Below are 12,961 nucleotides of genomic sequence, written 5' to 3'. Positions count from 1 at the left end.
TTTTCCTCATTATTCTTTCAGAGCTTTCCCAGCTCAAATCCAGGCCAATGAAGAACAGCATCAACAGCATCAATATGAGCTCTGTAACCATGAACACACTGAGTAAGCCTAATGTAGCATAAAGCTCCTAGACCATAATATTTGGATTTAAATGACTGAGGAAGTCTGCTTCACCCTAATATTCTACCTTCTTCTTCCACACCTTAGCAATACAGCAATATCGTAATTTAAAAAAAGAAAAAAAAAAAAAAAACCTCTTTCCACATTTTTGCCATTAAACAATTGGCATTGGAGACAGATGACTCTACCAAGGGTCCTGCTAACTTTCTCTGGAGTATGACCCTCAGGGTCACTTTCAGCTGGATCAGCATTAATGTCTGAAAGGAAGCTACTCACATAACTAGCCATTGCCCATCTCAAGAGTAACAGGGAGGATAGCTGAAACAGTGGCTTTACATATCAACATGCTGCAAAACTTGCCCCATAAAATTAAGAAAGAAATCACTCTATCCCAGAAGAATATGCTTGTGTTCAGCTCTCCTTCCAGCAGATGTAAAAAGAATTTTACTACATTTTTCCTGTTCTTTATGAGATGCAGGGGCCCAGCTGTCATCTTCTTGCATTTCCCTAACTTCACCACATTTTGCACGTAGTGTGGTTGACAGCACCCTAGAATCCTCATAGATACTGCAAATAGCCATAAATAGGGCTTATGATACAGAATTTACAGAATTTCCCAATTGGTTTTTTGTGTGTGTTTTTTTTTGTTTGTTTGCTTGTTTGTTTCCTAGCAAGATCATTCCCACAGGAAAGGAGGTTTCCTCCCTCACTCTGAAGTGCAACAAGGGAGAAGAACCCAACCTGCAAATGTATTCCTCCTTCCAAGCCTCTTTTTTTTTAATTATTATTTTTTTTTCTTGGGAAAGCTTGAAGGGGGAAAAAAGAAAGAAGGAAAATCAGTAAATAACTAACTATGGCTTTGAAAGCAGTACAGTATGGTCAGCATAATGAGACAGGAGAGGATAAGCTTTGGATAGCTCTCCCACAGAGAACTAGTTTCATCCTAGAGCTGCAACTCTTACTTTCTTCATTTAATCATCATATTAAGTAACAGATTTTACTGTGTAAAGTCTGCAGAATTTAACTTACTGCTACCACATGTCTGTGGAAAGAACCAAGACTCTGTATGTTTTAAGAAATTCTCCTCTGTACACTCTATTTAGAAATGCAAGCAGAAGACTCCAGTGAGAACAATCATAGTCATAAATTTTACTGCTCATATATTACACTACATTTATTTATATATCCTGAAAGAGACTGGAGATTGGGTATCTGACTAATGCTAAGGTTATAAATTGCTCAGAAAAGAAATCTAAACCTAACTGCAAACTTCCACCTCATCCAAACACATCCATCACATTCTAACAATTTGAAGTACAATTCTAATCAAAAGTGATCTGGACTTTTTTTTTCTTTTTTTTTTTTTTTTTTTTAATCCAGACAGCTGCATTCGATGTATATTCACTGACAATAAAAAAATAAAAATAAAAAAATAAAAAAGATTATTTAGTTTGTTGGTTGTATTACCATTAGAACTAGAGAACCAGAACAAATCACTTTGACATCAGTTTCTCTTGTGTTTTCTATATCCTATAAAACTTTTTTTTTAATTAAAGTTTGCATAATCATATCCTATAACTGAAATCAAGTTATCCACTAAGTAAGCTGGCACAAATTGCAAACTAATTTTACATGCTTGATGTGTGCCACCCTTTGCCTTGGAATCTGTGTAATCTCTCTTGAAACAAACACCTGTTGTTTCAATCTGATGAAGTCATAAAGAGTGTACCTGCCTTATTGTTTTCCATTGTGGTTCACTCTGAAACCTAAAAAACACTGCTCTTACATGAACACCCAGCCATTGTGCTGCAGCTAGAAGCAGGCAAGAAAGTAAATAAATAAATATAAGTAATATATTATTATATATAATAAAATAAAAATTACACTGGTGATATGTCAATCTGTTGATATAGACATTTCTTTTGGGCAAAAAGATTTGTTATCTACAGCAGTTTGGAATGTCAAAGTATCTTGGATTTCTCCTTTGCAAATAGAGTAAGTTTGACATTCAAATCCATGTAAGTCTACCAAGATGCTATTTTGCCAGATCAACTCTTCAAAGCAAAGCTGAACTTAAAAGTCTGGATAAACAAAAAGTCATGTGCGTCACATACCAGGGGAAGTTTCAGTACAAAATGTGTCTCAATAAAGCCCAAATGCACAGATATACAGTAAAGCATAAATATTTTTATGTCTCTATCACTTGTTACCACCCAATACATCATCTGTTTAACCTTTTGTAGTATGTGCTACATCACTCTCTTATATATGTGCTCTTTAAACCCATGTACTTTTTTCCCACCTCCTTTTTAATGTTTTTACTTTTTAAGGCATTAAAAGGTATTGTTGCAGCCACAGAACACTCCTAGTGCACTTACCTTTCCCCAGTTTGCAGTAAATAGTATTACATCACATGGTACACTCCTATGGAAATGTCACACTTCTCCTGCCACCCTGCACATAACTTTTCCCCTAACCATTGCTTTGCAGGAGGTTTGATCTCCACATCCTGAGCTTGCTGCAATCTGTCTTGCATTGCTTGAATGCTTCTATCCAGTGCTCTCACTCCTTCCTCTTCTTAAAACAAAGATAACTTACGAAAAGGTTAGTTTCAGCAGCATCCCCGCATATAGACGGGAGATCTTATACCACCTAGTTCTGAATATAACGTGACACATCCTATTACTAAGAGTACTAAAGGAAATAGAAAAAGGACTTCTATGAGGGTAGAAGGAAAAATAGCAAGTTGTCTCCCAATCCTTTACTGAATTAAAAAAAAAAAAGGGGGGGGGGGGAGAATATTGAGAACATGGAAGTACCGCTTGTGGGTAGGACACTGGCACACTTGAGATGAGACACTTAGGAAGGTCACAGCAACAGCTCTGCTCCCTCAGAGCTCTCATTTTTTCCCCTTGAGCATTAGGGAGCAGGGCAAGGTCATTCTCAATCAGCAGTAGGGCCAGCCAGACTCCAGACTTTCTCTTTCTACACAACCCCTGAGACATCAGAAGTCAGGACCTCTTCTCTTCTTCAGCTGCAAGATTCCCATTTCAGCTCTATTATGAAGATCCCTTAGATCCCTTCCCCATCCCCTTAGCCCCATTCACCTCCTACGCCTTATAATGACCTTTGCTTAGCCTGCCCATACCTATAAGTACCCAATACTTCCAAACCTTTGGCTCCCCAGTACTGGCAAGGCCCCTGCTCTCCTGTCCTTCCAGCCTCTTAGCATCCATACTGTTCCAGAGGCTGATGGCAGCTATCCTGCTATGCTGTATCTCAGCACAGATACGATACTTGAAAGATTCAAATACCACTGAGAATACGATTTTGCTGTGATCGGATACTACTGCCTAAGGAACCGAAAGTAAACAGAAAGTGGCTTGCCACTTGAATACAATTACGCAGCTGAAGCCATACAACAAATAAAACTGTTATGCCTTAACCTAAAACAAATAAATAGATAAATAGATAGATAGATAGATAGATACGATGGCAATGCAGAAGGACCCAGTACCCTCATAGTACCCCAACTACCAGAATGAATCTCTTCCTCCCTTTTACCTCCACATCATCAGCACACAGCCAGTTTCTCATTGGCAATCCATGGGGTATTGATTACCATCCACACTCACCCTTGGTCCAGGCTGCACCTGATAGATGAGCTAGAGTTGTCTGCCCACGAACTGCAGCCCCGCACTGACTCCTGACAGCCCCAGAACTGCAGAGTTTACTTCTCTGCTCCCCCACCCAAGTCCACCCTCTCCAGCAGAGCAGCAACATCCAAATTCAGTGTTCAAGCTGCTCTCCTCTCTTTCAAAGAAAACTTACAAAAGCAGCTGCAAGCCCAGGAAGACAGCCAAGTTTGTTTGCCCTTGAAAGGAGGTGGTCATACAAGATGAAAGACAAAATGAGCAGAAAAGTCCTAAGGAAAAAATATACACTCTACTTCTCCTCTAGGCATTAGCCAAAAATTTTACAAGTTGGGCAGCAAAATGCCACTTTCACAATCCCTGGTGATGTTTTGTAATCTGTTTTGTTTTGTTCTTTAATTCACCACAAATAAAGAAATTCCTAACGTAACAGCATGCTTATTGCCAAGAAGAAAACACCAAATTGATGAGCTGAGGTTCTATCTCATTAACATAACGTGTAAAAGAGCCTAATAATTCATTTACACAGTGCAAGAAATGCCCTCAGAATTAATATAGTTGCAGTTTCTATAAGCAACAGCATCAGCAAAGAAGGTGAAGGTCTGTGCTTAATAAGTTTCACAGTGGCAGATGCTGAGATCGTGAATGAGTTAATACACACACACACATACATGTATGCCTTTGGCCCATTTGCAATAATGCCATGAGGCGGCTCTTACAAGTCAGCAGAAGGGCATTTCTATAGAATGAAACCTCTGGAAAACAAAGACAAGGGCAAACTACTTGGAGAGAAGAAAGAATGCTTCCTCACTGACACCCCAAATGTGGTGAAAATGGAGTCAGAGAAGCCTGCTTAGCCACTTTTTTCACATGAAAATTGGAGCTGATGGCATTATTGCAGCTATGGCTTTTCATTGCATGCTATGAAACCTCTGGCCAGCTAAAACTACCAGGTAGATGACAAAAGCAGAGAGTAAAGCATGCTTTAGTCCACAGCGTGCTATTCATCTGCCAGAGTACAATGATCTCCACTTTCCTTTGCCTCCTTCTCTCTGCCTGGAGAGCAGTTGGGAATTATCCTCAGTGCTTCCATGGACAGAGTCCATGGGCATCAGGGCCAGGCCTGAGGATCGTCCTCTCATTCTGAGTGATGAACCACTTTGCCCAGGTTACCAGTTTGTTAACACTGTGGCTCTGTTTTTCAAAGAGGCAGTCTTCCAACCTTCCATTTTTGTTCTTTTCAAATGAACTCATGCATTAAGTAAGCTTTTCTGGCTGAACTAAGGTTCAGCCTAACCCTGTGCTCTTCTCTGGTGAGGCTGCACCTTGAGTACTGTGTTCAGCTTTGGGACCCTCAGTGCAAGAAGGACATTGAGGCCCTGGAACATGCCCAGAGAAGGACTATGAAGCTGGTGAAGGGCCTGGAACACAAGTCCTATGAGGAGTGGCTGAGGGAACTGGGGTTGTTTAGTCTGGAGAAGAGGAGGTTCAGGGGAGACCTTATTGCTTTCTACATCTATCTGAAGGGAAGGTGTGGGGAGCTGGGGGTCAGTCTCTTCTCACAGGTAACTAGCTATAGGACTAGAGGGAATGGCCTCAAGTTGCACCAGGGGAAGTTTAGGTTAGAAATCAGGAGACATTTCTTCTCAAAAAGAGCAGTCAGGCATTGGAACGGGTTGCCCAGGGAGGTGGTGAAGCCACTGTCCCTGGGGGTGTTTAAGGAAAGGTTGGGCCTGCTGCTTAGGGACATGGTTTAGTGGGTGACATTGGTAGTAGGGTGATGGTTGGACCAGATGATCTTGAAGGTCTTTTCCAACCTTAATGATTCTGTACTTAACAACAGATTTGACACAGATGAACAAACTGGCTCCCTAGATGAAATGCAGCAATAAGAATCAACATAATATTCCCACTCTACTCTGTGCTGGTACGGCCTCACCTCAAGTCCTGTGTGCAGCTTTGGCTGCCACGAGATAAGAAGGACATAAAACTATCAGACAGCATCCAAAGGAGGTCTAAAAAGATGGTGAAGGGTCTAGAGGGCATGATGTGTGAGGAGTGGCTGAGGTCTCTTGGTTTGTTCAGCCCAGAGCAGAGCAGGCTGAGGGGAGGCCTCATGGTAGCCTGCAGCTCCCTCACAAGGGAAGCAGACAGGCAGGCGTTGAGCTCTGCTCTCTGGGGACAGCGACAGGACCCAAGGGAATGGCATGGAGCTGGGACAGGGGAAGGTCAAGCTGGGTGTTAGGAAAAGGTTCTGCACCAAGATGGTGGTCGGGCATTGGAACAGGCTCCCAAGGAAAGTGGTCACAGCACTGAGCCTGTCGGAGTTCAGGAAGTGTTTGGACAACACTCTCAGACATAGGGTCTGGTTTTTGGGTGGTCCTGACGAGACCCAGCAGTTGGACTCAAATACCCTTATGGGTCCTTTCCAACTCAGGATATTCTATCATTACTGATTTATTAATAAGAGTCAAGCTGTATTAAGTACAGGACAAACAAAAACTCTAAAGATGTTCATATCTGATGGCTACAGGTATCAGGTGAACAGGAACTAGCACAATCAGTGGAAAGGCTGAGCTGGGGGAGAGAGGGTAGGAAATAATATTGCTACTGCTGTAAAATGCCTTCAGCCACTGAGTAACCTAATTATTGCAGTGACACTCCTTTGTTTTTTAGAATACATAAAAGAGTGGCAAAACACAGAATAAAAGCCACAGTGATGGAAAAGAACAGTGGAAAGGACTAAAGACTCCTGTAGCTCAGTACTATGGTGTGCATCATTTATGAGGGATGTGAGGAATGAAAATAACCCTTGATATTATGTATGTTCATAGCTTACATTAGACATAGGAAAAAAGAGGAAGAAAAAAAAAAAAACCTTGGCAATGAAATGTTAGTAGATGTTATATATAGCTCTTAATAAAAAGAAAACAATCATATAAAAAGTAGGTGAGCTAGTCAAAGGAGAAACTAATAAAAAAAAAAAAGCAGAAATTGAGGATCTTTATATAATTCTTCAGATGGCAGTTTGGACACAGAAAGATACCCCAGAGACCGTCTAATTGAATACCCTGGGGGCAGGTTAAGAAAAGTGAGAATGGAACAGATATGCAGAGGATATAGAAAGCAGTAATCAGAAAGCTCACAAGCAATCACCTATGGCAAAGAAATGCTTTTATGTAGACCATGCTAAGTTCTGGAAACCAGAAAAAAAAAAATGGAGAAGTACAAGCAGCACTTCAGCCAGACAGGATTCTGAAATAATTTCTACCATACCACAGAGTACATATTATTTTGCAGGCATAAATCATAATGATAGGTGCTAAAGAGCTCTGTACTATCAGGAATACAATTCTGACTATGATGTATCTTGTATTGGGGAATAAAACTAAAGAAATTAGTCAACATCATAAGACAAAAAGTTCCACCCCAAAAGTGCCCAAGGCAATTGGAAGGGAGCATACTTGTTCCTCAAATCTAAAATGCTCAAGTCCCACATGTAGAAGTATGTATTTCCATAAAAAGAGATTTACATTATCAGTATGTCAGCAGAGTTTTATCTTATGACTCAGCCCATTTGAGGGAAAATATAGCCAATTATTCTTGATAGAAATAGCTTCATACTATTTTTTGTTTCAGGGATTGATTTGGTTCACTATGGAAATTTAATGAGCAACACTAACAGAGGAACTACAAAACTAAAACTGTACAGCTTTTTAACTTGTTCATGGTGGTATCTGTCAAATATATTGTCTTTGGAGATTAACTTTATTTTTCAAATTGAGAAATTCACAATTTGATAAGATCGTTGGGTTTTCTTCCCAACTCCTAGAGCTTTAGTTCAGCTAAAAGACAGCATCTTTTGTACTCTGAGGTCTTCTGCAGAACTTGGCCAAGTATTCAACTTCCTCGAAGCTGATTATTTCAATGCTTAATGCATCTTAGGCTCTCCAGTTGCATATAAACTTCACACATTCATAATACATATTGAACTTCTGTTCTATTCAACTATAGGAGCAGACTCCATCTAAATGGAAAATGTTCTAAATCTTCCCATAAAACACAATAATGAGCCATGGTCACTGTGACTGATAAATTAAAAGGAAAATTCTCCTGCTCCAAAACATAGACACTGAGACTATTTTTAACTACTTGGCAGTAATATTAACTACTTGAAGTTTCAGTGCTCATGACAACTTCATTAGGGCATTCAATGAAAGAATGAGCAATGACAAAGCCCAATTCGCTTTGCTTCCTGCTCGAAGAAAACAAAAATCTGGATAGTTTTAAATTCAGAACTGAAATTCACAGGAATTACACAAGAAATCCACAGCTATGGATGCTTAGCATCTCACCAAAAATGGGCCATTTGTTAAAGCTTGCATACCACATAGGAAATAAATAATCCACTCTCTTTAACACAGGCCACAAGGGCTAGTTATCTTCAAAGCATTAAAAAAAAATAAATCATTGAATTGAAAGCAATCCTAAAGAGCTCTACTGAACAGGATACAATTACCCACATAGTTAAAATCAATGTGTGCTTATGAGGGATCTGTATTTTTCCTCTATTCATTCTGCTTTCAGTTCTGCTTCAGCTACAATCCTACTTTCACTGATGCTCCTTGTCTTTCCTCAACCCTAATGTTGCTCCCTGTTGCACACTTTTCCCACACTTGTTGAAATCTGCATGTGATTCCATCTTTATCTTTTACCCGGCTAAAAATGAGAAGTGTACAGAACAACTATTATTTTTTTTTTTTATTTTGTATCTTCAATTCCTGTTCTAGACTGAAGCTTTTTTTTTAGGGGAATGTAGAATAATGGCATGATCCTTCAGCTTCATGTTTAAATCTTCTAGGCTGCTCTTTACTCCAAGAGACAAGGGTGGGGCAGTTTACAAGTACTAAGACCTTCCTTTAGACCAACCTAGAATTTACTAGTGGGAATTAATTTCCTTCCTGCTCACAGGCTGTCTCTGACCTTGAACAAACTTTTGTGCCTCCTGAGGAAAAAAAGAAAGCAAGAACTACTGCTTCCCAAGAATCTCATGAAGTGCAATTGAGACCAAAATTTTCCACCAAACACTTGTACATCAGGTGAGATGGATGATAATCTGGCAGCGCAATTCTGATTACACATTAACTAAAACAGTGACTTTTTTTTTTAACCCAAATGCCTTTCATTTGGGAAACATTTGATACCTTTTTTGGACTCAGCTGAACATGGATATCCTTTCACCATGTTCACATGTGCATACCTACCACTCACATAGACATTCAGAGACCAAGAACACTTCTAAAACTATTTCACTATCTCACTTACTGAATTTTCTGGAAAACACAAGAAAATAAGACAGAACAAAATGATGGAACTGAAAAGCTATGTATTGGATGAACCTACTTTACTAGGTGTTCTTGCCTCTTTTTTTCCCTCCAAAAACTGAAAGAGCTACATGATGCATCAGCACTGCTGCAAACTGTCTTTCTGACAATCTAGCACCTCTTATAGCTAGAAATATTATTTCATGCCTGAGATTTTGAGCAGGATTCTTACAGCCAAACAGGCTGCAGGAGAGAAAAAAAGAGAATTTTCACCACTGAATTTATTATACTTTTTTTTTTTTTGATCATGGTTATCATTGAGTAAACTCTCATTACTGGAGATACACCTAGAATTATAACCCTCAGGTCCATATAGGCAGCAATAAACAACCATTGGATTTATACATTTTTCCCAATACTGACCGATCAGAATGAATATAAGTCTATTTATTTATTGGAATAATTATCTAGCTATATGGTTTATTTTCTAAGCAATACTATTCAAAAAATATTTCTATGAATGCATGCTGTGGTAAACCACATTTCTGAATTGATCTAGATTGGATAGGTTTCTGTATTGTGACAAATCTTTTACAAAATGTGATGAAATCCTGCTCAGAAAAATGTGTTCATTAGCAAGGGCGTTATGGTGCCCAATAATACTGACAGAAGTCTCTGTCTAGATTTAAGGCACACTACTCTTTTCATTCTCTTCACCCACACTAAAAAGGACACTGCTAAGTCAATGCAGAAAATGTCCTACAAGAAATACTGGTGTATATGAAAGGGTATCTTTATTTGTAAAAATATTTTTAAGGAGAAAGGCATATTTATTCATGAACAGGGAAAAGACAGTTTCTCTCGGTTTCATTTGGCCATCTTTGAAGGGTACTCTATATAGGTAAGGTAAACACCGTCAGAATCAGGCCACAAATTACATGTTATTTAGTCTACCTATATCTTGTGAAATCACATATATATATAAAGGAAAATTATAGATCATTTCAAACAAGAAATTGGTCCTTGACTTTGTAAACTGAAACGGCTTGAAGTCAAAAGAACTGTGCTGATTCATGCTCCTGGCTCAGTCCTTATTTTTGTCACCAGTAAATTCACAGGGATTCTGTATTTACTTAAGAATATTTTACAAACCTATAAAAAACAAAGGGAAAAAATAATGTAATGTATTTTATGTAACTTGAAAGATGTTAGTGAAATATCGATTTTTGAAAGTAATGTCCTTATTATTTTTACTTACACAAGGCCATATTTTCTGATCCCGGTAAAGTGATTGTTAAGGTCGTGGTTATTCTGTCAAACAAGGTTTTGATTTTAAACCTTGACCAACATATTTATAATTTAATGAATTCTGCCCAGAAGATAGGGCCATACTGACCTTTTCAAAGAAATTATATGACAAAGGAGAAACCAATTCTGACAGCTTCCTGCTATTAGAAAAATTTCATGTTCCAAAAACTTGTGATCAAGTTGAGCCTCTGATGCACCAGCAGAATTAAATGAGAGCATCTGTGTTAAAATGACTCATCAAAAGGGACTAATGTAAAAAAAAACTGCAGAAGAGTTTCTCTCTCTGCACATGATTCATAAACCTAAAAAAAATAAAAATAAAAAAATAGAAAGCTCTGCACTTGGAAATTAAGAAGCCAGAAGACAGGAAACTGTCACATTTTAATAAATAACAGGTTCTTTCTGAAGATTTTATGAAGTTACTAAGCCTAATTTTCCTTGCACCCTCAGTCTTGTGCTGTTGGAATCATGATTTTTAAGACTTACTAGAACATTTTAAAAATAATAGACCTATAATGTTTTTTAACTTTGTGTGTGAGAATATACAATTTGCCTATTGGAATCTGTGTGCTAAAGACAAAGATGCTACAAGTAAGTTACAACCCATCTAAATCCGTGCAATTAAAGCCAGCAGCTATTTCATACAGTTTTTAGTTAAACCACTAGATTCTTATAAGTAAGTCCACAGTTCTGAAGAAGTAAGGGAGGTACCAGAATTTATCACTAGCTGCAAAGATGTCTCAACCAGTACATCTGCTGAGTAATCTCTTGGCCTGCATGTGTAAAAATACAGTGCTTACATATCTTATTCGGTTTAATTTACTTCCACAAGGGGTTATTTCTGGGGTTATTCTGTTCTCCTGCAAGAACGAGATTTGAGCTGTGCATGGCACTTGCAGAGGTCTCGTCTCCTGTGTTAAAAACTTCTCTGTTCAGCATTTACACTGCCATTGCTGTCAGAAAACATGGTCAGAGAAGGAAGATCAACTTTGAGGTAGGAAGACCAAATGTCATTGAAGTTCTGGATGTTAAATGGAAGACCTATGTATCTACTTTGGGGAAAACAGCACTTCCCTCTTCATAGCAACATTTATTCAGTCTGGTTTGAATTCAACGTCACCCAGTGCTGCTTTTTCAGGTGCAACCTTCAAATTTATCCATGGATACATGTTGGCAAATAAACCATGCAAAACTTGGTAATATTCCAAAAATAATTTTCTTTACCGGAGTTCAAGAGTTGAGCCCTTAAAGTAAGGAATAATGTGGTCTGTGTCAATCTTGTGAGAAATCTACAGCCACTACAGAATATTTCTATCACCTCTGCAAACAGCCAAAAGCATGTGGTATCAATTTCACAAAGTCCTCCATTAGAGTAAGTTGAAATAATTTCTGTACAGATGAAAAGAAAGTCACACATGAAACAACTGAATATTGTCTTTTTTCCACCCCTTAGTCTGAGGACTAAGGATAATTAAAGCTCCATTTCCAGAACTACAAATCATAGTATGAGTTCTTACCATCACCTGCCCACTTGTGAAATGTGTAAAGCATTTTGAGATCCTGAAATGAAATTGGCCACAATATGCCACAAAAATAACTGACACAGAAAGCTGTGAAAAGCAGAAAAATAAATGGGTTGTAACCATTTGCTCTCTAAGTTTCTTAACCAGAGATTGGGAGAGCTTGGAAAATGTCACTGGGGAAGTTCACTCCATATCTTTCTCTGAGTTCATGTAATTGTTAGACTAGATGACTGGCTGAAAGAGCCTTTGATCCAACACTGTATTACTGAACTTATGCACTCAAGGAGGAAGTATATGGTATTTTATTTCTGTTGCACTGTATTCTTTTAAACTTACAGTTAGCGTTTTATAAATATCCATATATAGAATTACCTGTGTATACCCCGATTTGCCATACATTACAGATAACATCGCAGAGTGTGGTGTTCTATGTTGTAGTAAGAAGCCATGTAATGTAACACATTTAAGATTTCAGAGTTTTAAAATACTACATAGAAATTATGTACTGAATGAAATTGGTAATGGCAAGGTATCTGTAATAGCAGAGAAGAGAAGAAATCTAACGTATAATATGCACTGCAGTTTTTCACCATAAGCCCCTGGAGAAATGATAAAAAATAAAGCAGTACACAGAACTTTCTGTCTCTGTTCTGATGGTTTCATTTATCAACAAACAAGTTTAGCTCCATGGCAAGACTACAATAAGGGAACTATAAAGTTAAATGTGACCAAATGTTATTTGTTTTAGCTATCAAAACTTATTAGTATCAGAACCACTGGCAACATCACAGGCTTGCAAGAAAGAATCAAAAGCTGTGTTTTTTAAAACTATTCTTTTTAAAACAGTTAACACACAGTATGGATAGATATTTTTTTCTCCTTACCTTGTGCCTCCAAAACAAGCCAAGGAAAACAATAAAGCTTGAAAAAAAATATTAAAGGTTAAATCTTTATTGTAAATGAGAATCTCCTGGGGAGAATTACACATACATGACTAAATCACTGGTGAAGATTTTATGTAAATTCTGTTGAT

The 12,961-nt window shown here is 38.2% G+C and overlaps 1 protein-coding gene across 5 annotated transcripts in view; it reads right to left on the bottom strand.

Moving 5' to 3' along the window:
* Positions 1-4,349, bottom strand: part of LOC308183349 (solute carrier organic anion transporter family member 1A2-like) — a 53,090-nt gene extending 48,741 nt beyond the window's left edge. For 2 of the 5 annotated variants that reach the window (XR_013942413.1, XM_080569271.1), the window contains exon 1: positions 3,756-4,349. Coding sequence is in view for 4 of the 5 variants with exons in the window: in XM_080569271.1 (XP_080425397.1) it covers positions 3,756-3,903 (148 nt within the window). In the remaining variant the exon portion in view is untranslated. The remainder of the gene's footprint in view (positions 1-3,755) is intronic. The other 3 variants (XM_080569264.1, XM_080569266.1, XM_080569265.1) reach the window with 3 other exon arrangements.
* Between the last annotated feature and the right edge of the window lie 8,612 nt (positions 4,350-12,961).

Source organism: Anser brachyrhynchus (assembly GCF_964034855.1).
Source record: "Anser brachyrhynchus genome assembly, chromosome: 1".
NCBI lineage: Eukaryota > Metazoa > Chordata > Aves > Anseriformes > Anatidae > Anser > Anser brachyrhynchus.
Note: the sequence above shows the minus strand (reverse complement) of the source record. Positions and strands in the feature narration are given on the sequence as shown.